Raw genomic sequence first — 27,950 nt, forward strand, 5'->3', positions numbered from 1 at the left:
GGGGCCGGTGTAGGGAGGTAAGAGGCGGGAGGTGGGGGGGGGGGCGGAGACTAGGAGAACGCCTCTTTCTCGTGGAGTAAACCAATCGGGTTGGAGTAAAGGGAAAGGAAAAAACCCTGTTCTAACCACCCTCCCTTTCCAAGTAAACTGCAAGGGGAAGGGGGTAAAAAAAAAAAAAAAAAAAAAAGCAGGCAGCCCACATGATCCGGGCCGCCGCGGTAGCTCTGGCTGGGCGCGGGCTGGCGGCACCTCCCCCTGCTTGGCCAGGAGCTCAGACCCGCGCCCGCGCCCCGCGCACACACGCCCTGGAGGAGCCGCCCCCGCCCCCCCCCCGCGCCGCCCACGTCCACGCGCGCGGCCTCGCAGTGCCCGCACCCGTGGTGCGGCTGCTGCTGCTGCTGCTGCTGCTGCTGAGTCGCTGCCGCTGTCGGCGTTACACGCAGGTCATTAACGAGGGGGCGTGCCCGAGGAGATTTTTCCCATAAAGCATTTTTTCTCCCCCACCCCCCCTTTTTTTTCTCTTTTGCAAAACTGACTTTTACCCCTTTCCACTTCTCGCCAGTCCTTTCGATCCCTCCCGGGCTGCTGGCGCTGCTGCACTCAAGTTTATTTATTTTCCCGCCTGGATCGGGGTTTTAGGTTGGTGGTTTTCACCTCTTGTTGCTGCTGTGCCCAAGAAGGGAAAGAAGAGCAGCTGCGGGAAGATCGGGAAGGTTTGCTGATGTAGTCATCCGGGAGGTGCCGCTCGCTCGCGCGCTCTCTTTCTTTCCTCTTTCCTCATTTCAAACTGATTGATGCATCTCTACAAGTTGCTGGGCTTGGAACTGGACCCATCGGAGTCGAAGGGACACTTGTGAGAGCTCACCCGGGGCCCTTGGCACCTCTTCTGGGGGCTCCGGCTCGCTGCCGGAAGGCGATCGGAGACTGACATCGGCTCATCCAGGAGTTGGAGGGATCCATTTGAAAGTGGTTGTTTCCAGTCCTGTTCTCAAGCCGAGCAGTTGGGTTCGCGTCGTCCCTGCAGGTTTGGGCATCCCACCTCCGCCTGGCTGACTGGTTCGTAACCTCTGCTCTTCATTTCTTCATTTCACTCTGGCGCACCCACATCCCGGCCAAGAAAAGCACGCGCGAGAAATCCCCGCCGAGGCTCCGCCAGCTCCTGGGGTGTTGTCTCTCACAGCCGCCGCAGTCTGCCTCTGACCGGGAACCAGCTGGAAGAAGCGAAGAGCCAAACTTTTCTTTGAGGTTCGCGAGGCAGGACCCCCTCCTTGCCAGCGCAGTTGCAGCTTAACCAGTCCCGGACGCCGGCTGGGCTGCGATCGCGGCTCCGGCTCCCCACCCCTCTCGGCGCACCTCCTCGAACCCGCAGCACCTACAACTCCTAGGAGATTTCCTGGGGTCGCCCAGCAGAGGCGCAGGGGAGACGAGAGAAGGGAGCTCTCAGACTCCCAGGGCGACAAGCACACAGCCCCTCAACCGCACGGCGCCCTCCTCTTGCAGTTTCCCACCGGCCGCCAAAGTAACTTGGAGAGAAGCGGGGCGCAGCGTGAGAACCCCAGGCGGCGGCTGAGCCGTGCACAGCCTGCGGCGCCGACGCTAAGCCGGGCCCGGCGGGCCGGTGTATGTCTCCCCGCGGCCGCGGCGCGCAACTCCCGGTGACTGTGCAGCGCGCGCCGCCGCCCGTCCTGACCCACGCTGCAGCCACCCGGCCCGGCGCGCACCTCCCTCTCCCCGGGTGACCGGCCTGCCGCCGCCGCCGCCGCCCGAGACACAGCTTGGCACCCCTTTCCCCGCCCTCGCCCCCGCCACCACACACACACACACACGCACGCTTCTCTCCATCTTGAGATTCCTTTTTCTTCCTGAACCCTCCAGTGGGGCTGCGAGTTTGTCTTTATTCTCCGTACTCCACCGCCTTCTTTCCTCGCTCCCCCCGCCCCTGCAGCCTGGTGTGCGCCTCTTTCTTTTCTCGTCTCCTTCATTTTTATTTATTCATATTTATTTGGCTCCCGCTTTCTCTCTCTCCCGCCGACCCTCCCTCCCTCCGGATCCCCGCTTTCTTCCCGAAGTGGCGCGTCGGAGGCTCCACCGCTGGCCAGGCGTGATGTTGCACGTGGAGATGTTGACGCTGGTGTTTCTGGTGCTCTGGATGTGTGTGCTCAGCCAGGACCCGGGCTCCAAGGCCGTCGCCGACCGCTACGCCGTCTACTGGAACAGCAGCAACCCCAGGTAAGGCGGTAGGGGGTGAAACGCCGGGGCTGCCGGGGCCTCGCGGCCCTGCAGAAGGAGCGGCGGTGGCGGCCAGGACCAGCGCGCACCGGCCACCGGCGGCGCGCGCCCTCGGAGCCTGTGTCGCGGACGCTGAGGGCTTTGAGGAGTCCGCGGGAAGCACGCCCGTCGCGCCCTTCTTTGTTAAGGCGGAGAGGCCGGGCCCCACCGAGAGTCCCCGCGGCTGTCCACACTGGCTGCCTCCCAGGGGCGCGGAGAGACTCGGAAAAGGGCGGGAGTCGGGACTTGTCCGCTTCCCGGCTCGGGTAGGCTGGCCGGCCAGCAGCTAGATCCCGGCTCAGAGCTGGGGCGCCGAGAGCCCCCAGTGTACCCGCCGGGAGCTTCCATCTCGAGCATGGGTGCGCGGGGACTGCGGGAAGAATCCGCAAAACGTGCCCAAAGTTTTTTTTTTGCTTTTTGTTTTGTTTTGTTTTGTTTAATTTTTCCTTTTCTCGGTGCACGCAGAGAGCGCGCATGAAGTGGGGGAAGTGCGGGGGGCAGGGGAGCGGAAGCTTTAGATTTTAATTTTCCTCTTCCACTGCGAGGAAATCAACCAGCCCCTAGGTCAGTCGAGGCTCGGCGCGCTTGGCAATAGTGAGGATTCTCCCACCTCCTCCACCCCCCAGTGGGCTCAAGGTGCCAGAAAGTTTGATCTAATGCTGGGTTACGTCATGTGTGCGGAGCGAGCTGCTGGAGTCGGCCAAGCCCGGCGGTGGGAGCCCTTCTCCTGCAGCCAGACACTGCGCAGCCGAAGCAACGCGCGCGGCTACCTGGAACCGTTTTGCCCGCGTCTGCGAAGCCCGCTGGGCGCGCGGGGCGCTGGAGGTTAGAGGTGGGCGCCCGGGGCCGCCCTTGCACGCCTGCTGGGCCCTGGCCATCTGCGGATTTTCCGGGCTCCTGGACCCGGGAAGTGGGGGAGGACGGCGATTGTTCTAGGGTGCCCGGCGGACCCTTGCAGTCTGGAGAGGCTCTGAGTCTTACTTTCTACCGGGCCTGTGCTCAGCAGTCGGACACTCTGGGCCCAGATAGGTTTGCCTCCCCGAGATCGTGGCTAGGTTTCCAACTGTGGGCTAGTCTCGGTGCCCTCTGGGAGGAAAATAGCATCAGCTGTACCTAAAATCAGAGTTTTTCCCTGCTGGAGTAGAAGTTGAAAGGAGACAGGCGGGGGAGGCCAAGAGGAGAGCCAGTGTTTACTGCGCGCCCAGAGCGCCTGGGGAGAGGTGGGCGACTTCAAGTCTTCCCATCGCCCGTTAGCCCTCTCCACCGCCTTCAGCCTTCCTTATATCTGCCGGCATGGGAGGGACTCCCTGCTGGAAGTAATATCAGTTCACATGAAGATGGGTACTCTGCCCTGTAAACGGGCCACTTGTTGCCAAAAGAAGAGGGAACCCCCGCAGAACCCCACCCCGCGCTGCACCGCCGCGGCTAACCCAGGAAGCATAGTCACACCCAGGTAGCACAAGTCCGAAATGCACCGCCCAGCGGAAGCGGAGACATCCCTGAAAGTTTGGTTAAAAAAAAAAAAAAGCCTTGTGGAGGTGGGTGGTAGAATGGTGGGAAACAATTTCTTCCATGACATGCCACTTAACACTTAGAAAAAAGAAAGAGAAGCCATCCCGCCAGAGGTGCCTTTTATTAAAGCTGACAAGACAAATAGAGCAAGCTTTCCAGTTGTGATGGTGGTAAAAGCAAGTCTCATTATGTTGGTTGGCCTTATTCCCCGTTGGGCATTATTAGACAGTATATAGGAAACAGAGGAATTTATATTTCTAAACTTTGGCGCCTTATTAAATAAAGCAACAGTGATATCAGTTAGTTGAATTTGGGACATTTTGCTTGTGTCTTTTCTTTCCTACCCAGAACTTTACGGTGTGATCTTTTTCTCATGTTATTCATTTATTGGGGTATTGGTTGTTCAGTTTTCCTTGGTTTGAAACACTTAAAGGATCAGCAACTATCCCTATTCCAACACCCACCCACCCCCTTCTTAACCTGCCAAGCTAGTCTGAGTTAGTCTGAGGACATTTTATCTTAGGTTATCTCTGTTTTATGCTTTTGATACTGTTGTTTGGTTTGAGATTAGCGCATTGATTTTTGTCACAGGTCATGTTTTTTAATAGATCTGCCCTGCCTGCAGAAAACTCTTCTCCTCTGGATTCCACAATGGCTTTGAATCTGCCCAGACAAAGTTAATCTGTACCATTTTAAAATACGAAGAATATTCTTGTTTACTCTTTGTACTAATCTGAGGTTTGTGGAAATACCTTTCTATTTGATCATTATCAGTGTGATAATGTCCAAAAGAAAGAATGATGTGCTCTCTCTGCCCCCAAGACATTCAGATGGTTAGTACTCCTAGGGTTATATCTTAGTATGCTATCACACAGTAAAACTTACCTTAAAAATAATGTAATTTTAAAAACAGGTAAGCACTTTTATCTCTGGAATGCTGAGTAAGACTGCTTTGAAGATTCATTTTAAAAAGTCAGCCAACGTGGATGACATTGGAAAGAGGCCAAATGCAAAATAAGTAATCTAAAAATTAACAACGGCTTATCACAAAAGCTATTGTGAGGAAATAGTTTAAAAGTATTTAAAAAAATACTAAGTTCTGTAAATTCAGTGCTTTGTGTTTACTTTTCATGCATACTATCATTTTATAAAGTGAGCTAACTATGCCTTTTAGTTTTACATAAACCTATTTTTTAAGATTTTGCTGAAGTAATATACTCAAAAGACTTGAGCCTTTTGAAAAAAATGGACTTTAGTTGCAACTTGAATAGTTTTTTTCTCTTAGAGGTAAAGTTTAGTGGACACATTAAGCTGATATGGAAATGTCTCAGTGAAGTAAATATTTTAGCTTATATTAATGGACTCTAATTTGAAGTTATTATGTTAGAAAAAATCAGAATTAAATGTAGTACATAGAAGGAAAATTATTCAACTTATTTGCTGTCAGAGTATTTTTACTGTCAGAACCTGCTCCCAGGGATTCACTTCTGGAGGTGAATGTTCAGTTTTCAAACGCTGATAACTTTTTAATTACCATTAATTATTGGATGACGGACCAAACTGGCCTTATGTGTTGAATAGCACAAATCTGTGAAATAGCATTTGAGAACCATCAATCTGAATAGAAAGCAGTGGTAACATTTGCCTAAATACATCTTCCAGATTTTTAAAATTTGAAAAGTTGTATGAGTTTCACCTAACTAGGGAGAGTAAGAGGATGAGCCTCATAATGTTAGGCTGAATTCTGAAACAGAAATATTACTAAGTAACTTTAAGTAATAAAAATCCAGATCACGGAGAATGTAACTGTCCATCAATTCTTGAAGAATATAAAATGCTTTTAAGTAACTTTAAAAGACTTTCAGTAATAAACCCTTATTTACATTTATCCCTTAGCAGATATGCTTAGATTGGTAGAAATGACTCAATAATAAGAACAGGCCTTATTAACTGGAAGCAATGAGATATTCTTTAAAATACCATGTGCATATTGAAAAGTTCTTCTCGGATTCTTTTGACTACTCGCCAGAATGATGCCAGGATAATTTTTTAAAAAAGTCTCCTACTGGTTGGTATTAATGGATGAAGTAGTAAAATAAAACAGTAACAAATATAACCAACATAGTTTTAGAAATACTGATTCTCATCACTTGGTGCTTTGTTTCTGTTAAGATTTGAGTGTTAACAATTTAGAGTATTCTCTTAAGGGAGAAATATTGCTGTAATTCATCAGGGATTTCCTAAACTTTAACCTAATCATGTTTTCTTTGGACTTTTTCCAATTTTGCAGGGAGTTGTAAATTAAGCATTTCATATCAGAGTAGCAGGTAATTGACACCATTTAGTTTTGTTAACAAATAATCTTGGAGTTGTGAAAGTTATGTGAATTCTAGGTCGACACTCCAAAATCATTCTCAATACAGGTCATAGAATGCAGAGAAGTGGGTAGAAGTATTAACATTATTTTACCTACTTGTATCGTCTTAGGTATTCTTCCTTTTTCAAAATTAAGTTGTCTCAATTAAAAAAATCTTGACCCATCGGTGTTTTGATGTATGAACACCAGAATAGTGACACGGTGCCTTTTTCACTGACAGTTAAAATCAACATGATTTAAATCTAAAAATTTGTTTTTAGGAAAAGATGGAAAGTTGATCTTAGTTTTGAATGAGTTTTATCACCAAACTTGTAAAGGATTTCCTTTATTTTTGAAATCTTAAATGCTTTTCAGTATATTTTTATGTTGGAAGCATACATGTTCTTCACATAAAAGGCATTACTTAGGATCTTTTAACTTTATTAACTGGGAGGCTCAATGCAATGTGTTACTTTATTAGATATATTGGACTTACTTTATTATTTTAATTTTATATCAGAATTTATATAAACTCCAGGGTAAATCTTTCCCCCTCCTCCGGCCTCCTTCTTTTATTTGAATCTAGAAATTTGTGAAAGAGAAGTATGCTTCTTGTTTTTAGACAGTTTGCGTTAAAATGTTGAAAAACAAAGTTAGCTACTGAGATGTTATGTCCCAACCTTTTATTCAAATTGTATATCTTTATAATAAGCTATCAGTAATAGCCAATTTCTGTGTTTTAGATGATGGTGGAGCATTTATGCTATTTGAGGCACATTTGGCTGTACAGTCTAATTTGGTATTTCCTGTATGAGACCAAGGTCAATCAACTTTTCCTGATTAAAAGTACCAGCCAGAGCTTTCAGTAGCTCATTATTCCCTGTTAGTTGATTTTTAGTGGTATTAGCTAAACCATTGGCTCACTGAATGAATATCTTGTTGCCATGTGGTCTGGTTGAATAATCAATAGCTTTAGAGGCTTCCACCTTTGAAGGCTGAGGGTCAGGTTTGGAAGGAGCACTTAGTTATTTGGGGGCAAATTAACTTTGTGAATTTCATGCCATTTTGTCTTGCAAGATGCCTTCTGAACAGGCATTTCATTACATTCTTCCCACTGGCCTGGTTTCCTGTTGGATAGGGACAGATAAAGATGAGTGCCTTGTTTTCTCCCCTGTTGTTATGGACCAAGCAAGCTACCAACTCCCATGCTGGGCCAAGAAAATGAATGCATATAATTAGTCCTTCAGGAGTCCTGGCCTTCGCAGGCTTGGAAGAAGTACCTGCCAAAATGTACTTTTGAAAGAGCAAAAACAGTAACATGTAAAATGAACAGAACATAAGTAAATGTTAACAGAATTTTCCATGTGTGTAGTAGCATTTCATCTATCGCTTAGTATGCTTTTAGGATAAACCATTTGCCTAGTAACTTTTATAAAAAACAATCTCCTGCTTTTTGTTTGTTTTTGAACAACCTCCAGTAGCAGTAAGGATTTAAAAAACTGTGATATTTTAAGTAATGACTCACTCTAAGTTGACTGATTCCCCATTTTTTATTTTCTTTTCAGAATCAGTGTTATGGACTGTTAAAATAGCAGTCCTGATTAGAATATTCATGTTAAAGGGAAGCCTGTATTACTGTAAGGACAGTGAGGAAAGCTCTCCTTGCTTATTCAGTCAGGCTAAGTCTTATGAAGTAGGAAAGAAATTGCCTTCTGATCGTTTGTGATGGATAACACCTTCGTATTCAGGTATAAAAACCTCAAAAAGGAGTATAAAAAATGAGATGTTAATATTCACTTGTAGTAATTTGTCTTACAATGGTGGTCTTAGGCAGCCAAACATCAATAAATTACTGTCTCTTTTAAGGGTCTGATTTATACTAATAGATTTATATTTTCATCTGCTTCTCAACTTATGTCCTGAGCTGTTTTGTAGAAAAATTTCTTGTGATTAATTTGAACTTCCAGTGTTTCTGAGTGGGATATTACTCACTGCAGAGATCTGCTTTCTCTTAAATTTATCTGCATTTCTGTTTAAAATGTAGCCAGTCATAAAAAAAAGGAGCATAAATGAAATGGAACCACTTAGTTTAAAATTTAAAATTATTGCAGATTTTTCTGGTGCTAGAACTATTATGTGTAGTTTTGAGTAAAAATGAAAAAAGCTGTTTCTATCTCCGTGATCTTGATTATCTGCATTCCTTACTGTACTCTGAGAGATTTATTGTGAAATACTGAAATCTGGGTTTTTTTTAAATCGAAGATTTGTGTAGCTGCAGAGTTGCATAGCTTCTGAATATAGTTCTCATGCAGTGAACCATCGATTTGGTTAGAAACATCATTTCAAAAATTCGAAAACTCCTACTTAAGTAAACTCATTGCTGGGGGTCAGTACAGTTCCACAGTGATGGTTAGCTCAAGTTTCATTCAGGTAGAATTCTATCATTTTCAATAAGGAAAAATAAACGTTTGTCATCTTTAGAAACATGCTTTATACAAATGACATTCGACGAGTTGAAGAAAATGTTACTGTCAGGTCTTATTTTCCACTCAAGGAAGGAATAAAAATAGGATTGAGCGATTAAAAAAAAAACTATTTAAAAATTATTTCAAAACAGAGGAAATATTTTAAATTTTTATATTCATGTCAGAAAATTTACCTGTCAGTTGTTTCAGGTAAGGTCAGCAAAGTGCAGTTTAAGGAGGGATTGTCTAGCAGTTAAATTTCAGGGATGTTTATTCTTAAAAAGCTAAATATAATAGTTTCTTTATAATAGACATTACTGGACGTTTTTATGATTGTATTCTTTAAGAGCTATAAGATATCAGTATTACTGTTGTTTTCTCAAGTAACTTGATTTTCATAGCTGATGAGCATGATTCTAGTATGAAATGTGAGTGGGAATTTTGCTTATGTCTCCGTGTATATGTATTGGACAATCAGATTAACAGCGTGCAGAGTAGATAGGCCATCTTTTTTCTTTTTAATCGCTTCGTATTAATGATTTTAAAGAACTATGCAGCATAATCTGTATTTCCATGTAGAAGTACGTGAACATGTAGTTGGAGATTTAAAAGTGTATATAACTATGTCCTTACTTACCGATTTTGAAAAGCTAGATTTTTTTTCCCCGTTAAACAGTGTGGGTTCCCCCCCTCCCCAGCAGCCATCTTGTTTTAAGACCGATTTTATTTCTTTCCTGAAAATGGTCTGGAAATGAATATGGACGATTGGAAAGGACTAAACCACTTCATAATCATTTTGGCAAAAGAGCTCTACATTTGGAGCTCTAAAGTTATTTGTGAGCTCACTAAAATATTATCTCCTTGTATTTAGTTGAAAAAAAAGGATGTTTTAACTTAGTAGTAATATATTCATAGCCAGGCATATGATATTTTAATGTTAAGTATTGGACTGTACCATGTTTACATAGGTCGTGTTGCCTTAAAGCTTATAATTTATTGTTAATTTCAAAATAATATAATGGCCCCTACTGTCACACCCAAATCCTGATTTCCCCTTTTCTGACCATTTTAACTAGTCCTTTTAAATTGTGGGTTGGCTTTTTTTTATTTGAGGGGTTGGCTTTTTGTTTTTTTTCCGAATTGCTTAGCAATACCAGGAATATTTCTCTAATAAGAGATACTGAGGACTTCTGAAAATGAAGCATTTTGAGATGCTTTAAGGTGCATTATCTGATGAAGGAGGCTTTTTGTCCCCAAAATACAAACTCTATCTCATTATCAAACCTTTCTTTGGGGGATTTTATAGAAAATTATTTTGGAAGTGAATTCATATTTGTTACTAAACTAGTGAGCATATGTATCAATTGAGTCTGTATAATTTTCACCTTGTTTTGTATTTTTGGATACATTTGGAAGAACATGTGGCCTAGTAAACTTTACCAAAAATTTATACTACACTCTTTGCTACTGCATCTGTTTGATGACGCCCGGGAACATTATACCCATGTACTGCAATAAAAGCAGAGCTTTCCTAAGATTAATTTCAAAAGTAACTTGACTCAGGCAGTCTGATTAAACTGGGCACAGATGAATACTACTTATGTCACAGATTGCTTTAGCTCATTAAAAGTAGAATTTTGGGGGGTTATAGATCCAATGTAGAGGCGATAAATAAAATGCCTATTTTAAGAGGAGATATATATCTCACGGGCTTCTTATTAAAGCCCAAGTGTGAGTTGACAGTTTTTGCACCAAAAACCTTTCTTCTGATATCCATCATCCGTTTTTCCTTGACTGGCTGGTGAAGAAAACTAAAGTGAGTGCTCAAAATGACCTTTTTTGTTTTAAATGAATCAACAAATACTTTTTGTTTTTCTTGCTGTTTTAAGCAGTGTATCAGAGTTCCCATTTTAGGTTTTAACAGTAATTTATTTATGTATGTAAGAACTATAATTAACACTTAGCACTCCTGCCTCTTACCCATGCAAATGCACATTATAAAAGTAAATGAAAGTATTTTCTCCTATTAAAAATGCAGTGTCATGATTTGAATAATACCAAGACAGGGCTTATTTTGTTTGGGTAATTATAGTACAAAGTGTTATTAAATTTTGATCATGGTGGACAGGGCATTTGATGCTTCATGTTTCATAGATATCAGTGGGTTCTATGACTTTTCACATTTACTAAACTGAGTAATGTATAGAGGACTTAACCTTTGGGTAACTTTTTTATAGCATTTAATTTTATGGAGACAAATGGGATTGGGAAAAGAGGAAAAATAACTCTAGATCTGGGGGAAATTATCCTTTGTGTTTAACAATTAGGTTAAACAAAGTGGGAGCAAATGAGCCTAGTTCCCCTTCTATTGTTTCAGGGCAAGAAAATACAGACAGATGTCGGAATGTAGAAGCCATGACCTCTGACACACACAGCATGGTCACTGCCCTGGCACACAAGTGTCCCGAGCCACCATCGTAGCAGGATGCTTTTTTGAAGAGACTGACACTTTGAGATGAGAACCTGAAACTGATTCTGTAGCTTTTATAAGTATCAGTCTGTCCAGCTTCAATTTTAAGTCTTCCCCTTACCTTTCTTTGAAAAAACTGTCTCTTTGTTTGCTCCGTCAGAAGCTTGTGTGACTTCTGGATGGGTTCCCTATGCATGTAGTCATTATAAATCCTTGCCTCCCTATAATTATTCATCGTGTTGGGATAATGGAGGTGGCGAAGGGAGGCTCAGATGTGAGGTTTTCCTGCAGCAGAGCGTTTGCCTGCTTTATTTAGTTAATACTTTTTTTTTTTTTAAAGATACATGAAAGCAGTGGTTTTGTTAAAGGCCTTTTCTTTTATTCTCTGCTCTGCAATCTTGCCAGTAACCCTTGGGTTCAGACATACCGCTAATGTTTTAGATACTGTGGCATTCAGTGTGTTCTCCATATATTTGTTTACTGTTACTGCTTCAATAAACTTTTATGCCTATTTTGGTAGTTTTCTGGGCATGGGTCTCCATTTATTAAAATTTAGTGACCCAGCACTAAGAGAGGTCCAGTTCAAATAGTGGTGCTTCTGACAGGGTTTTGTGTCAAACTAGAGGAAATAATAGGGAAATGAAAGCTGCCAAAATGTGTCTCCCAATTACTAATTAATCAGGCGAGAAAGGACCTCAGTGACAGATCTGGTGTCCGCCATGATAGCAGCTCAGGCAGGCTTTATTTTAAATACTGGATAAAACAAATTAAAGAAAGCTCAGGGAATGCTGCACGTGGATAATTGGTAGCACAAATGTTAATTTCTTTTAAGTTTGTAAGAAAAAAAAAAAGCAAGGCAGAAAACCCTCAGCATTTGAAAGCGGGTCTTTGTACTCTTCGCTGATGGTATTAGAGAGCATAAAACTATTCTAAAGAGTATTTCCCCTATTAATAACAAGCCTTTCTTCTTATCTGTATTGTATGACAGGTATGGCAATCATGTGCTTTGAGTTTAGCATTGGTGTAGCATCATATACATACTCTATTGTTGACAGAGACTTTAATTTGAAAAGTGAGGGGAAAAAATTCTGAAAATTTTTCATCATATTCCTGACATCTGTATTTTGAGCATTACTGTAATTGAAGAACCAAACTTTTTTAACCCCTGCAGATAGTTGTTTTTCCTGTCCCAGAGGTTACAGTCTTTTTCTGGCAGTGTTCCATTGTGGTCGCTGGACCTGTAATTAAAGACCTGTTATTAGTGTATTTTTTCTGTACCATTTACAACATAAAAAGAAAAGGGTCTTAAATGGCACCATAGCTGTAAGGGGAAAAATGAAAACTAATTATACACTTTCTGTCACTATTGTCAACTAGACTCTTGGGAAAACAGCAACATGGTAAGAGTGTATGTGCGCACGCGTGCAGGTGTGTCTAGTGTGCGTGCGCACGCGTGCAGGTGTGTCTAGTGTGCGTGCGCACGCGTGCAGGTGTGTCTAGTGTGCGTGCGCACGCGTGCAGGTATGTCGAGTGTGCGTGCGCATGCGTGCAGGTGTGTTGAGTGTGCGTGCGCACGCGTGCAGGTGTGTCGAGTGTGCGTGCGCACGCATGCAGGTGTGTACAGTGCATGTGTATATATGGAATATTCATGACTATTATACATAGGGTTAGATGTATCTAGTGGTTTTACTTTAAACTCTGGGTTCTCCAAAGCCAAAAAAATAATGCGTGAAGAACTATCTAACTCGATAAGTTAAAAAGAATAAAAGGGCTCCTTTCTTTCATATGGACTGAGAGCACCAGCAATATTTATGACTGAATAGCTCCCTATTTTGGATATCATTTTGGAGTTGGTCTTATTATTGATACTCTGTCTATGCTGTTAGCCTCTCTTACTATAATTTTGCCCTTTTCAAATTATTTCTTTACGTTGCTCTAGATCTTTGTGTTGATATCTGATTGTTTGAGGACTACTGACTTAATTATTTAGATCTCTCTATCCTTTTCTCTCTCTTTTGATGGCTTTCGCTGTTTCACTATCTCTGGAGTGGATGAGAAAGAAAATAAAACTTAAAAAAAAAAAAAAGATATTCCTGAAACTTAAAGCAGCTTTGGTATAAGATTTGATCAGAAAAGACTTTGAAGCTATTGAATAATGTGGGGTTTTTGAATTGATTTTGGATTTCAGTCACCCGTGCCACCCTTGTTTTCTGGGTACCACATAGAATCAGGACTTGGCTCTATATAATGTTTTCCATCACCATTTTCATTCCTTGGGTGAACTGAAACCAAAACCCCAGATGGATGAATTCAGGAATTAATATAATGATTCGGACTTATTTTTCCAAAGTTTTCACGATAAAGAAATATTATAGCTAATATCCAATAATAAGAATATTTCCTAACTTGAATGTGTAAAAGTTATAACTGAGGAAATCTTTATTAAGTAATATAATGTGCAAAACACTTGGAGGCATACGGAGGACTCAGAGGCGACTAAGCCAGCATTTCTACCTTGAAGGAACTTAGAGTTTTGTGTGGCGATAAGAATTTTATACACATAATCACGGTACAAACTAGAGGGTGCCATAAGAAATTTTTGCGTATAGCCTTGTTGATTTACTTGGCAGACCTTTGTGGGTTGTCTGTGTGTGTTAGGTTTTGTTCTTGGTACTGAAGATGCCGCAGTTAACAGTACAGACAGCACTCCTGCCATCCTGAAGCCTGGCAAATCCCCTGAGGATCTTGCTGAAATGCAGATAGCTCTTAATTCAGTGGATCAGGAGTGGGCTGGGCATGATGCATTTCTAACCAGCTCCCAGGTGATACCAGCTCCACGTTCAAGCAGCAAAGCTCTAGATGAAATTCAGGAGCCAGAGATTATTTCTGGCTCCAAATCAAGGTCTCTTGGTTGTATTTGCCCTGAACTTACTATATAGTTCTACAGTTTGAAAAAGGGCTCAGGATTTACATGAATGAGAATGATTTGTCATTTAAAAATCAGGAAGGCCCGCTCTTCTTTATTTCCAGCCACTTTCCCTCAAATTTCAGACAAAACAGATTTTTACACTGAGGTTCATGTTTTATTAAAAGCATACCCTAACAAGGTAATAGGCCAGGAATTTTGTTGTGAGTCTTGTTTTCTGTGATCAAATTCTACCAAAGTGAAATTATTGCCCTGGTCCAAGATGTTTAAGGACTATCCTGTCGTAAATGTCTAAGGATATTTATTTGCAAACCCTCCCCAGATGTATGTTATGTGGCAATGCCGAAATCATACCTCGGAAACAGATTTTAACACTTTCCAATTTAAATCCATATGGTTAAATGAGCCCAAAATGTTCATTTTACATTAAGCATGAAAGGTGACTAACAGTGTTTCTGCTTCCACTGGCTGAGATTTTCGTGGGTGGCTTTTAGCAACCCACATTTCCAGTGGAGTTAGAAAAGACTTGAGGAAAAAAAATTGTTTCCTGCCTTAAAATTCCATAATTCTAGTGTCCTTAATGAGCAATTTTTGTTGCTTTAGAGTCAAGGTAATATAAGGCCTGTAAATATGCTTCTGTTTTTTTTTTTTTTCCTCAGCATATTCATCGGGCGTAATTTTGCAAAGCAAATATTATATGCCTTATTTATATGAACAAATAAGGGATGGAATTAGTTAAATTCAGACTGCCCAGCTTGCTTACCTAATTGTTTTTTGCTTTTCTTCATTCTGTGTGTAAATACAGTATTACTAATCTCTTAAGTGAACTTTGAGGTCTTTGAAAACACCGGCCCTTAGACTTATTTAGCTGCAATATACCTCTAAGGAACATTTCTAAAAAGGAGGAAGAAACGGTACTATTTGTATTCTTATGAAATCAAACAAAAAGAGGGAGAAGGAGAATAAGCACTCTTAATTTAAATATCCTTTTATTTTTATGATAGTTTTTATTATAACTTTTTTATAGCTCATCATAAAATGCAAGCAAATCCTTTCATTTTTTAATTCTTGATAAAGTGGGTTTAATTAGAACGTTGGGAAGCATTTCATAAGAACCATGGATATTATTATTAAGAATAGTAAATCAAGATACTGTTGTTTTATTTGGTTTTTTTTCCCCTGGAAGGATGATGTTTATTCTTGCTGTCGTGGAAATAGAAATTCTTAGATGTTGACTTTGAGGTGACACCTATTTCGGGTTTCTAGTTTTATTATTCTTATAGATACAGAAATGAAAGAATCTTCTGTGACTATGTGTGGCCTTAAGTGGTTACTGAGAGAGGAGTGTTATGTGTTTAGAAGATTGTTACATTTAGAAATAGGATATCTTCATTGATTAAAATGAAGTCATTTGCATATCTCTAAGGAGTGGCTTTGTTCAAAATAGAGTTGTAATATATTAGATTTGTCGTTGTCTTGTTTAGGATAAAGTAGATGATGTTCAATGGTTCTAATTATTGCTTTTCCCCTCCATTTATTAAAAAGGAAAATAAATACTTTGAATGGCTTTTATTTTGCTCAAGGTTATTAACAGTGATTTGTTATCAAATTAATAGGTTGTAACCAAGTTCTTAGGTATACCAGTAAATGTACATAAACAGATTATTTTCACTGTGTGAGGTAAAAACATTGAATTCATTTGCTTTTTTTGATTTTGGGTATTTTTATGATAGCAGTTATTTTGGATGAAACTTTCCACATGCATTTATATGTTGTGTAGGCAAAAGCTGAGGGTAAGATATTAAAAAACTACACCAGATTAAATTTCTCAACCGTTTTTGTTACCATTTTTTTGCAACGGTGCACATCTTTTAAATTTCAGATCTAGTTGAGTCATAAGTATACCATTTATAGTATTAAATTGAGCTTCAGTTTCTTCACATTAAGTAAATGTTCATAACAATGTCTTCCCCAGAGTCGTGAAAATTTAAAGGAAAACACATGTGATGGTACTTTAAAAACCGCTATATAAAACTTACCAAAAAACCCTGATATTTAGGGGGTTATCTCACTTATACAGGTCTATCTCATTTATAATTCTATATATATTCCTACAAGTTGCAAAGAAAATACTTTTTTTACAAATAAAAACACGTTTCAAAGCATTAAGGAAGAGTTGATTTTTATCTAAAAGAAATACTGAGTTGTAATTTTTTTTTTTGTAAAATATGTTGTGTGCATTTATAGTAGATTTTCATTTAAAGGGATTCACGTTTTAGGTTTTATCTTGATGTTTCTACAAGATTGGGAATAGTAGCACTTGAGAGGTGCATCTGCTAGGACCTTCCTACCAGAAAGGAACTTTGGAGCTCCTTTGTAAAGTTGGTCAAATATATCTTTAATGTCCTTTCTTGCCCTCTCAGTTAGTCTTTTCTATATTGTTTCCTTCGACTTCTAAAACCCTGATATTCTACTTTGGACTTCATAGGTATAATGAGATACTTCCATCTCAAAAGAGAAATTAATGAATACCGACATCCTTTTGGAGAATGCTTGTATTTCCAATGAGGGTTTTGTTGAAACAAATCATTTCCTGTCTGGGGCTACCCCTTACGAGCAACCAAACTGTTCGAAGGATCCTAGAGGTCTTCTGAAACCTACTAGAAGAACTGGGTGTAGCCTCTTGACACTTCTCTGCTTAAAAGATTTTTGTTGTGGGTACCTGATATACATTAGTTATACAGTCATCGGTAGTAGGACCATAAATAGATCATAACATTTAGTTGAGAAAGGAAAGCTAGTTTGTGAAGGAATACATATGCTGATGCATTGAAACCTGAGTTATGCATTATTGTCAAAGGGCCACTTCCCTGTAGAATTGCCTGGTGGTTATTCAAAGCAGGTTTTAATTCATGTGTTTATAGTTATTTAGGTGACTAGCAAATGTGCCTGTTACTTGTTTTAAAAGTGCAGTCATGTGTTTGCATAATTATTTTATAACTGTTTTACTCTAGAAAGTATAAACCTCTCACTTGTGAAAAAAAAAGGTAATTCATACAGAAATTGTCGTAGATCTTTATGTTCTATGCCTAAAAACTTTGTGGTAGCTGACGACAGAACTTGGCCAGTAGCAATAAAAACATTGGGTTTAGTATTAGCCATACCAAAATTATTTGTAACTCTGTATAACAGATTTCCCTTAAAGGTACAGTGTTGTAATATTTAGATTCATTATGCTCACTCAGTGCTAGACCGAACACTTTTGCACTTTGTCATTTCATTACACAAACGATTTTCTTTGTCCTGCTAAATTGGAAGTTAAGATTTGACAAATGAATGAGCTTGCTATGAGTTTATTTCAAGTGCAAAAGTTTATAATTTTATGTCACTTAGATTTGGGTTCTGCTAAATAACTAATGGTTGCATTCTCTCCCATGTTCCAGGCTTCCATTTTAACAAAAGGGTACTCAAGAAACTTAAATTTTAATGGCTTAATTATTGAGCCTTTGTATTATTATTTTTTAAAAAAAGAATTCTTTATACTCTTATACTTCAGTTAAAAAAGATCAAGCAAACGCTATCTCAGTTGGATTAACAATATTTTCTTTTGATGAGATTGATCAAATTGAGTGTCCCTCAATCCAGTAGTTGCTTAAGATGTTAAAATTATTGGATTGCATTTTAATGTTTAGCTTTTCCTAATGTGGTAATTAATGCAGTAAAGATTAGAGTTGAACAGATTCCCATGTATTTTATAAATTTAGACATTTGGAACTGGCCTGTTCTAGTGTACCACCTTTTACCTCATAATATTTTTTAGAGGAAGAGTGGTTTGAATTTTTCCTTGTAAAAGGCTAAGTGATGTCAGTGTATTTTTCATATCTAGACTATAGAAAATGGTGAACTTCTCTTTATTGAGGTTGTGTAAAGCAGAATTTTCAGCTTTTGGATAGTTGCAAATCCTCCTCAGTTTCTCCCTCTTTAAACTTTTCAGGTCATTTGGCTATGTCTGTGTGGAAATATTGTAAAAAATAAGTGGGATGCTGGGATAAGTAGGTCTTTAAGAAAAAAGAACAAAGTCTACTTATTGGAAGTAGAATGGAATAATGACCATTATAATTGGTTAACAGCAAACGCCTATGAATTTCTTTCCCCAGGTAATTTACAGAAATCGTTAGTAATTTTGTGTGGTCTTAATCGTTTTTGCAAAATTTCCCAACTGCCAACTGCCACTTTGGATTAATTTCACAACAGTTGACCTAACTCAAAAAAAAAAAAAAAAGACCAACTCGGCAAATACAAGAAACAAAAATAGGTACTGTTAAATAGTTACACATTTAATAAAGAAAATATCTATATTTATCCCAACAGAAGGCAATATAAATCTGGGATGTCTGATGTGAACATGGGAGTACTGAAGACCACATCCAGGCAAACATCAGAACAATTGGAAAATTTATCAGTTGTCAAGTCAATCAATCATCAAAATGTTCTGCTTCACTCAGGCCATTAATATATTATAGTCACACATTTAATAAAGAAAATATCTATATTTATCCCAACAAAAGGCAATATAAATCATGGGAAAATTCCACTGACTTTATATAATGTCAGAATCCACCTCTCCCCATCCCACCTCCCATCCGCCATCCCATAGTAAGCACTATGCTTGCTGGAAGAGTGTGTTTAGTACTTATTTTCAGTCACTCTCTTAAAAACCACAGATAAGCCTCCCCAATTTATTGCCAAGATAAGAGACACTTACTAGTATGTGACATAGGACCAGTCTTAATTCATGGTGCACAGTGACTGCAACTTCATCTTAGGACACTTTGAATTGTGTGTAAGATTTAAGTGTAAGATCCTGCTTGGAAGGCACAATCATGGGGTTTGGGCTGATTTCACCCAGGGGCCTTGCATTGCCATTATGAACTGAGCAGGCAAACATCGGCAAGCTTTTGGCGATTGTGACAGGATCAGGGCCCTGCTCACAAGATATACAGGGGTCACATTAAATGGATTTGCACTGCAGCCTAAGACGGAGTTTTAAGACCGCAGTATTCAGTGTTGGAAGACGATTGGTTTTTCTTGTTATAAATTGCTAATTAGTATTGAAAGTCTAACCTGTTTTGTTGAATAGCCTCCCTTATTTCCTCGGAGAAAGTGGTTTGGACAGTAATCTATTTACTCTATCTCTCCACCCTTCCTCCCTCTTGTTAAAATAAAATCTAGAAACCTCTGGGGACTCCCCACTGTTGAGTTCTGCTTGGAAGGAGCTTTAAAACAGTGGCTCCAAACTGAAGTAAATATTGACTGGGTCTGGGGCTGAGCCCTGCTCAAAGCCTCCTATTGTCCCTCCTTACTCAGCACTCCAGAGCTGGGCTCAAATATGCATGTGTTAGGAAGAGGAGAAAGGCTGCGGAGAGAAATGAACAGGGCCCGCAGCTGAACTCTGTAAAGGCGCCATATAGAGGAAAGGGAAGCCGACTACAAAGGCGGCCCGAGCTTCCGCGGGGTTACCGGGAATTTAGGAGGCTGAAGTTCAAAAATATTGGTCATCTTGTCTATTTTAGAGAAGTTGAAGGTACGTGAAGCTGTTTGGCTTGGTGGGTCCAGCCCATCTCTGAGTGAAATCTTCATGCCCGTGATATGCCGTCTTGTCAAGGGGAAATGAAATGTAGCCTTTTGGTGGACTTGAAAGAAAGATAAGGGTTCCAGAATAATCTTTCTCTCTCCCTGATTTGTGTTCTGATGCTTCTGTCAGCCCTTCGTCTCTGAGCCATCATGTTGGATTGCATACTCTCTTGGGTCTCCTAAGTGCTTTGGCATCCCCTGGGTATCAGTGGGTGCAGGGAAAAACCATATGCCATCTGAAGTGAAAGTTCTAAAGTTCTGAAGATGAGATGTTCTTATTATAAGAACAACTCCATCTTAAAAAAATTGAATCATTTAAATATGAAATAGATTCCCTTGTTTAAAGCGAAGTACTTGTGAGTAAAAGCTGCCAGTAGTTTACCTTTCCATTCAAGAACACAAACAACTGGCTGACTTAGGTTTTAGCAAAAATCACCCTGTACGTTGACTAACTGGAAAAAAACATCCTTAAAGAGAAATTCTCATGTGTCCTGAGTGCAAAGTGATTTTTAATAGGTATACGGTAAAACCAATTTCATCTTTGGATTGTTAGTCATTTCTATTGATATTTTAAGCATCCCTTCCTAAATGCCTAGTCTTCTGGGATGTCTGATGTGAACGTAGTGGTACTGAAGACCACATCCAGGCAAACATCAGAACAATTGGAAAATTTATCAGTTGTCAAGGCAATCATCAAAATGTTCTGCTTCACTCAGGCCATTAATATATTAGAACAAATGATGTCACGGTACAGCATGGAATGCTGTGGACAGAGAGAAAAAGCACATCTGTTCAGGGATTTCAGGAACTAATTCTTGGAAGAAGAATAATTTGGTCTAAGGCTTTGAATGATGAATATGGTTTTAATAGTCAGAGATAGGAGGCAGTAGTAGAATATTCTAGAGATTCTTAGTGATAGGAGAAAAGGGCCTGTTGGCTAGAAGCATGTAGATGGATATAGGGGATGTATAGAAAGCAATTTATTTGGAATGAAGGGGATCTGATCTGGCAAAAGTATCTGAAATGGGGACTAGAAAGTATACTTTGTGAGGCTACCTGTTTAATGTCAAGGGGGAGGTATGTTACAGTGGGTTATTCTTTATGACGGATAAATTAACTGGATTCTCGGAGGTATGTTACAGTGGGTTATTCTTTATGACGGATTAATTAACTGGATTCTTATGTGTATTATAATTGTTCTGCCCTGTTGTGTATTTTAGCCATCGTTTAATTGCTTTGTAAATATAACTGGATGCTGGTAAATGTTGAAATTCTTCAAATTTGGCTGGGTTTATAAGTAGTTAAGTGGTGGGATGGTAAAAATCATAGTATTTAAAATATTTCCGAATCAAACCTGGGGTGCTCTATTATATCTGTATTGTTTCTCTGATTTGTGAATTAGGCAGGTGTTCTCAAACTTCTTTTTTAGCTAAAAGCCATTGTTCACGAAAATCATTGGTCAGAGCCTAATGTGTAAAACAAACATAAGAGACTAACCAAACATCAGGCTGTATTTAGGAGAGTTGGGATCTGGGGCTCTGCTTCCCTTCCTTTACAGAAGCTTCTGAGAAAGCTGTGGGGGGTCCATGTGGCTTTTTGAATCACAATTTCAAACCACCACTCCCCAGTAAGAATGCTGGGTTTGACATTTACTCGGGGACAAGTAGGCACAGTGCTGGGGAAGATTCACGTTGGCTTTAAGGGACTATGGAAGTGCTTGTGTGCACCTTTAGGGATTGACTTGAATAGCTCCCATGTTTTGAGCGCTTACTGTATACCGGGCACAGTGCCTTACATTCTTTTTTTTTTTTTTAACATGGGCAGGCACCGGAACTCAAACCCGGATCCTTGGGCATAGTAGGCAAGCATTCTTGCCTGCTGAGCCACCGTGGCCCATCCACATTCATTTTTTATAATCATCATTTATTTAATCCTGACAACAGCTTTTATGAGGGAGGAGTGATAATGACCCTCATCTCACAAATGAGAAAACTGAGTTTTACATACTGTAAACTAGGGAAGGTCATTTGGCCATTAAGTGGCCCTTGACCACTGATCTGGCCTGTGTGAAGTGACATACTTTGTGTAACTGAATTCAGTGAAATGTTGAAAGTGAACTTGGGTCAGAATTTCCAAGGTGGCACAGTGGGAGAATGATACGGACTGCAGGCTAGTATTATGAAAGGAGTGTTGAAAAAAATGTCCCCTTATGTTCTTTCTTGTTGAGCATGTAATGGACTGAGGTAGCAAGCCACAGCTGTTGCATCCACAGCAGATACTGGGTACAGCCAGAGGTTAAATGTTTTGTGGGCTTGTTCTTTAGAACTAATTGTGAGGCCATTTGTATATGCAGTGTGTGTTAGTTATGAAGAATAGTCAGACGGCTACAAAATTCACACACCGGCCGGCCTCCTCCCCTGTGTTCAGGTAAAATGGATCTGTGAGGTCTGCAGAGGTGTAGAGCTATTTTTGAAAACTTCCAGGAGAAATTCTGGAACGTCTTTGAATACGCTTCAGAGTTTATATTCGATCTAAATTCCTGTAATTTTAAGTCAATTTTGATTTACATAATGACAATATAAATTTACTTAAAAATTTTAGTTGTAGTTTTGCCTGCTTCGCAATAAACACATTTTGAGTAAGAAATAAATGTTTTATAAACTGTAGGGAACCGTATATGAATGCTTGAATTGTGTCCATGTTGTTTGTGTCCCAGCTCCCCACTCCCTCTACACCCTGCCCCCAGCCCCCATTTTTTCCCCCCTTCCTATTCCTTCCCTCCATCACAGGAGTTTTTGCCCTGTAGTTTAGCAGCCAGCAAATTACTCCTGATTAGTTTTAAAGACAAAAGTAGCCTGATAAAATGGAGTGGATTATGTCCCCGCCTAATCTCCAGAGAGTCAACCTGGAGGGTGAGGAAAGCATTCTGGCATGTTATGCATTATGTACATCTGCTTTGCCAACCTAACACAGACTTTAGAGGTGAAACATATGCGTGGAAATGCTAGGAAATTCAACGCTCATACACAGCCTTCTGTACCTCCTCAGTGGAAGCTGGTATCCCTTCTTCTACGTTAACTGTTTATATGAATGATACTTTAGTTTGTGTATACAATCTGCATCTTTGTATGTCTTCTATCCCTCCCCACTGGTAGATTATAAGATTCTGAAGGCCAGGGATTGTAGTTACCACGAAAATTCACTATACACAGGGGGGCTGGTCCATGATGGGAAAGAACCTGAGATGGGTTCAGTTCTGCGCTCCTCCATTTGAAAGTTGCTGTACTCCTGGACAAGTTACTTAGCCTTCCTGTGCTTCATTTTCCTTGTTTGTAAATGGCAGTAGTAATATATTACATCCCATAGAGGTATTGGAAGGATTAAATGTAAAGCTCTTAGAATCATGCCTGGCCCATAGTATGTGGCCAGTAAATGTTAGCCATTAATAAATATTTTTGAATGAATTTCTGTATTTTTTTCATTATCTCTTAAATGTACAGTCTTCTTTTAATCATACAAAGATGTGTCAAGGAGAGAGCACTGACTGACTTTGGAGTCAGGGTGGACCCAACTCAAATCCAGACTCTTTCCTACCACTTATGTGAAATAGATGGACTGCATATAATTTCCAAGGTTGTTGGGATGGCAATGAGAAAGCAAATGTTTCTAAAATGCCTAGTGTGTAATACTCAATGAAATTGAGGTTTCATTCATTATTGCTATTTTTCTGATTCATTCATTAATCATTTGAATATTAATCTTTAAGATATGTCACCAACTTGACAGATTTCCTATCCATATAATTTTCTTGGCCATCTATTGCCTAATGTTTTGCCAGCCTAATTGGGATTTATTCTTTGCTTGTATAAAAATTGTCCTTTCTGAGTTTATCATATCATTTAAGAAATACAAAGGCCTGGCGTTAGGTTTGGGGGTCAGATATGGGTGTTACTTTCTCTCTTCTACCGGCTAGATATTTTGAACGTAAGCAAATCACTGAATGCTCTGGAACTGCTTTTTATCTTTGGAGCAAGGTGATTGAATTAGTTCGTCTCTTAGGCAAGAGCATCTGACTCAGCAGATCTGAGTTGTGGGGAGGTCTCATGCCATTTAACTGTTTGACCTTGGGCAAGTCACTTCACCTTGGGCAAGTCCAGTTTCAGTATCTGTGCAGCGAGGGAGTGTCATGCTCTGGGAGGTCATTTTTAACTTCATCAGTCTATAGGCCTTTCTAACGTTGATTCAAACATTTAATTGACTTTGCCCCTTCCTCCTATTTTAATAGTGCACAGGAACTAATACATACATATATTCAACATGTGTAAACTCTTGAAGACAACACAGGTAATTTTTCCTTATTATTTTCAAACATAAATTTAATGTTTTTTTTTGAGAGGATTTTTGTTCTTTTGTACTTACAAACAATGATTTTAAGGATTTATATCTGGAAAACCACATTGAAGTTACAGCTTTTTTAGTAAAAAGAATAACGTGTGGCATGCGTCTACCCAAAAAATTAAGGGTAGTTTTTTAAAAATCGAAATGTTCCAAAAGAAGAAAAGGAATGTAGAATTAAAACAACTTTGAGTTTACAGCTATATTAGTATATCAGCTTATAATACCATAAGTTGATTTACTGAAAATGTTTGGTTTTCATTTCTTTTCCTTTGCCTTTGAGAAGAAAGAGGAAGCAGTATAGAGAAGATTTTAGAAAGCTGGATAAAAGTACAAGGATTGGGATACAGCATACAATTGTATAAATTTTTTATCATGGTTATATAAATATGACTCTAATATATCACACTTTTATCCTGTTAATACAGTTTGTCTAATTTTGTACATTTATTTTTTCATATGATTATTTAAAAGATATGAATAACGTCATGGTAGACTTTATCATTTGAAATGTCCATGCAAAAATGAATAATCAGTGAAAGCCTTATTGGACAGGACACATTGAATCTATAAAATAAGATCCAAGAAGCCAGTTCATTGTGTGAGAGAGAATGATTCAGCCAGAAAATCAATTAAATTTTAAAGAAAATTATGAAATGCATTTACGTCAAGATGATAGTGAACGTAGATACAGGTATGTAAACTGTAGTGAGTACCTCACTCACCTGTTTTATGCCTCCTTGCATTGGACAGACCTGCTTATGGAGGAGAAACCCGTCTCATTTATTTGGAGATGGCCTACTTCAGGGTCAATTTTCTCAGCAGCTTCTAGTCAGATTATTCCGAATCAGTTTCATGGGTAGATTGAACTGGATTCACCCCATTTCCTGTGGCAGTGTGGGTTTTCAGTGGACTGATCACAATCACAGAACGCGGAGATGTCTTCTCCTAGAGGTTGGCTCTTAACTCTCAGCCTAGTAGATTGATTTGTGACCAACAGCTATTAGCAACAGCCGAATGCGTGTTTGCCAGTGTGTTTCTGTATTTAGTAATTGTTGAACATGTTCTGAATGTTTCTCATTTCCTCGTTATCTGATGAAAGAAGTATGACTAAATTTAAAAATCCAAGTTTAACTTTTGTGAAATTTTTTTGGTACAATTTTGTAACCTTTGATTTTTTGGCTCTTAGAATGAGTATTAAAGTATTAGTTTGCTTATATTTACTCCCAGTTTACAATGTGCAGTTTTTATTAAAAGACAGTCTTAATATAAGAGCTCATTGTAATAATAAGGCTAATTATAGAACTCCAATTTTAAACTATGTTTCCTTTACACATACTTCTGTTAATCCTTTGTAGACTGTTATATTCATGATGCAATTGTGAGATACTGAAGAAAATAAAGAGTAGCTGTAGATTTAAACTGAAAAGTTTCAGTGTCACATCCCTAATTCCAAAACTGAATAAGATAGAAATGCATTGATATTAATTAAGATGCATTAATATATGGTCTCAATATATTAATTGTTAATGTCCATTTTAATTCTTTTATTTTACTACATAACGAAACTGCGTTTTACATTATTTAACCTGCTGTGTTATTTGCTTGTGTTTTATATTTATCAGTGACACCATCATAAAGATGCTGTTTTTGAAAAAAAAAAGTCAAATATTCATGTCATAGGGACCTTATTTTTCAAAATGTCTTATCTATAGTTTATATAATTTATTTAAACATACCTAATAATATGTGCTGATGATAACAGTCAAAAGTCGCGATTCCAGCGGAATTTACATAATATTATTCCTGGAGGAACTTGGAAAACCAATCTCACCTTGTTTGTACTTAATACAAAAATCATACACAATGAAACTTGTTTGATAAGATTTTCTCTTCATTTCTTTGGTTTCATGGAAATTCCATCTTAAGAACCACTTTCAGTGGCAATACCCACTGGTAGTAAGCCGCAGGATTCCTCTCCCTCTCTCACACTCCCATGTAAACATATACTTATTTTCAGAAGTTGTTTTTCTCTCCACAGCTACATCTTTCCATATGATACACACAACATGAGTGTATGTGTATGACTGACCTTTCCCATCTCCGTGTTGACAGGGAGACCAGGGAACTCAAAGGAGTTTTGCAAAAGGAAGAACTAGCACCAGCTTGAATAATTCGTGACACCCCCCTCCCGCCCCTCACCCCCCCCATTACCCGCCAGTATTTTTCAAGAATAAATCTTTTACCTCATTAAAGACATTAAGACCAGACACGTGGGTAATCTCCTTGGTGTTAACGGTCATGGCTTGTTAATCTTTGTTTCTGCGGTATGTAGCATGGCTTGGCACACAGTAGGCCCTTTGAAGATTTTAGAAATCGAGTGTTGGTTTAGATTCTGCTTATCTTTCATTCCACAGAAAAGGAGCTAAGCTTTGTCAGCCCATTTTTGTGTGATAATTGGTTAAGCCCCGAGTCTTACCTAAGCTAACCAATGATTATTCTTCACAATAGAAGTGTAAATAGTTTCATTGTTTTTTCTCAGCTGCATTGTTTGGTCTCAGCCCCTTAGGCATTTGAAAAGATGGATTGATGATGCCAGAACAGGTAAGTGACAGGCTTCAGGCCACAGGGAATGCGTGGCCAAGTGAGTTTCGCTTTCTTAATGTTACTAAATCCTTTCTTTATCTGAGAAACAGTAATAGCTAAATCAGCATCTTTAAAAATGTCTAACACTTTTAAACATTTGGGGGCTGTTCTGTAAAGCCGTGATGACTAAGTATGTCCAGAGTCCACAAAATATGAGTAAAAGGGGGGAAAATCTTTATGTAGTAATTAAGAGGTAGCCAAAATGTTGTATGTTCAAATATTGGTCTGGTGTTTTGGAGTAAATTTAATGATTAAACCAGACTAACTATAAAACTTGACTCAATCAAAATAGTGATGGACAAATAAGTTTCATTGGCACTAAAAACACTGCCCTTTACACATACCACACACACACACGCAAGATTTGAAGAAAATAAATTTGCTAGCGTTGTGAACATGTAATGAGTGAATGTATTACCAGTTAGGAGACTATCATGAATGGTAGTACAAATTTATTTATTTATTATTATTATTTTTTACATGGGCAGGCACTGGGAATCGAACCCAGGTCCTCGGGCTTGGCAGGCAAGCATTCTTACCTGCTGAGCCGCCGTGGCCTGCCCGGTAGTACAAATTTAATACAGTTTGCTGGGAAAAAGAATGGATGACCAGTTTAGTTTATGCAAATTTAAAAGTGGGCAGGGAAATACTTCAACTCCTGGAAGGCAGATATTCTCATTTCCTAACTCCTGGCTCAGAACTTGTCACATAATAGACATTTTATAATTTTTTCCTGGATGAATTTCACTTATACTTGAACAGTTGAAAACATTTGCAAGTCATGACATTATATACTCTGATAATTTTTCATCTTTAAAATAAAAAGCAAAGAAAAAGTCATTTAAAAATTTTGAGGAAATGTATTAGCTAATAAATGCTAACTCTTAATTGTACATCGACTACGTGCCCTTATACTGACTAGGTAATTAACAAAGATATTTTGGGATGACAAAAAAATTATGAATAAATGACTGGGTTTACCTGCTTATTTTATTTTACAGCAAAAAGGTACAAGTTTTTCTTTATACATGAAATCTCTTTGGATGAAATTACTTTTTCCCTTTAATGAATCTTCTAATCCTACAGGCCATATTTTTGTTCATTAATTTGTATAAATGATTTTTGAAATGAAGCAAATGTTCATTCACAATGTACTTTTTTTTTTTTTGGCATGGGAAGGCACTGGGAATCAAACCCGGGTCTCCAGCATGGCAGGCGAGACCTCTGCCTGCTGAGCCACTGTGGCCCGCCCTCACAATGTACTTTTAAAATAATATT

General features: G+C 39.3%; 1 protein-coding gene across 2 annotated transcripts in view; it reads left to right on the plus strand.

The window, feature by feature from the left end:
- The first annotated feature begins 1,745 nt into the window (after positions 1-1,745).
- EFNA5 (ephrin A5) overlaps positions 1,746-27,950 on the plus strand; it is a 277,728-nt gene continuing 251,523 nt past the window's right edge. For both annotated transcript variants that reach the window (XM_077139015.1, XM_077139016.1), the window contains exon 1: positions 1,746-2,229. In XM_077139015.1, coding sequence (XP_076995130.1) covers positions 2,105-2,229 — 125 coding nt within the window. In that variant the 5' untranslated portion in view covers positions 1,746-2,104. The remainder of the gene's footprint in view (positions 2,230-27,950) is intronic.

The sequence above is a fragment of the Tamandua tetradactyla genome, chromosome 21 (assembly GCF_023851605.1).
Source record: "Tamandua tetradactyla isolate mTamTet1 chromosome 21, mTamTet1.pri, whole genome shotgun sequence".
Lineage (NCBI taxonomy): Eukaryota > Metazoa > Chordata > Mammalia > Pilosa > Myrmecophagidae > Tamandua > Tamandua tetradactyla.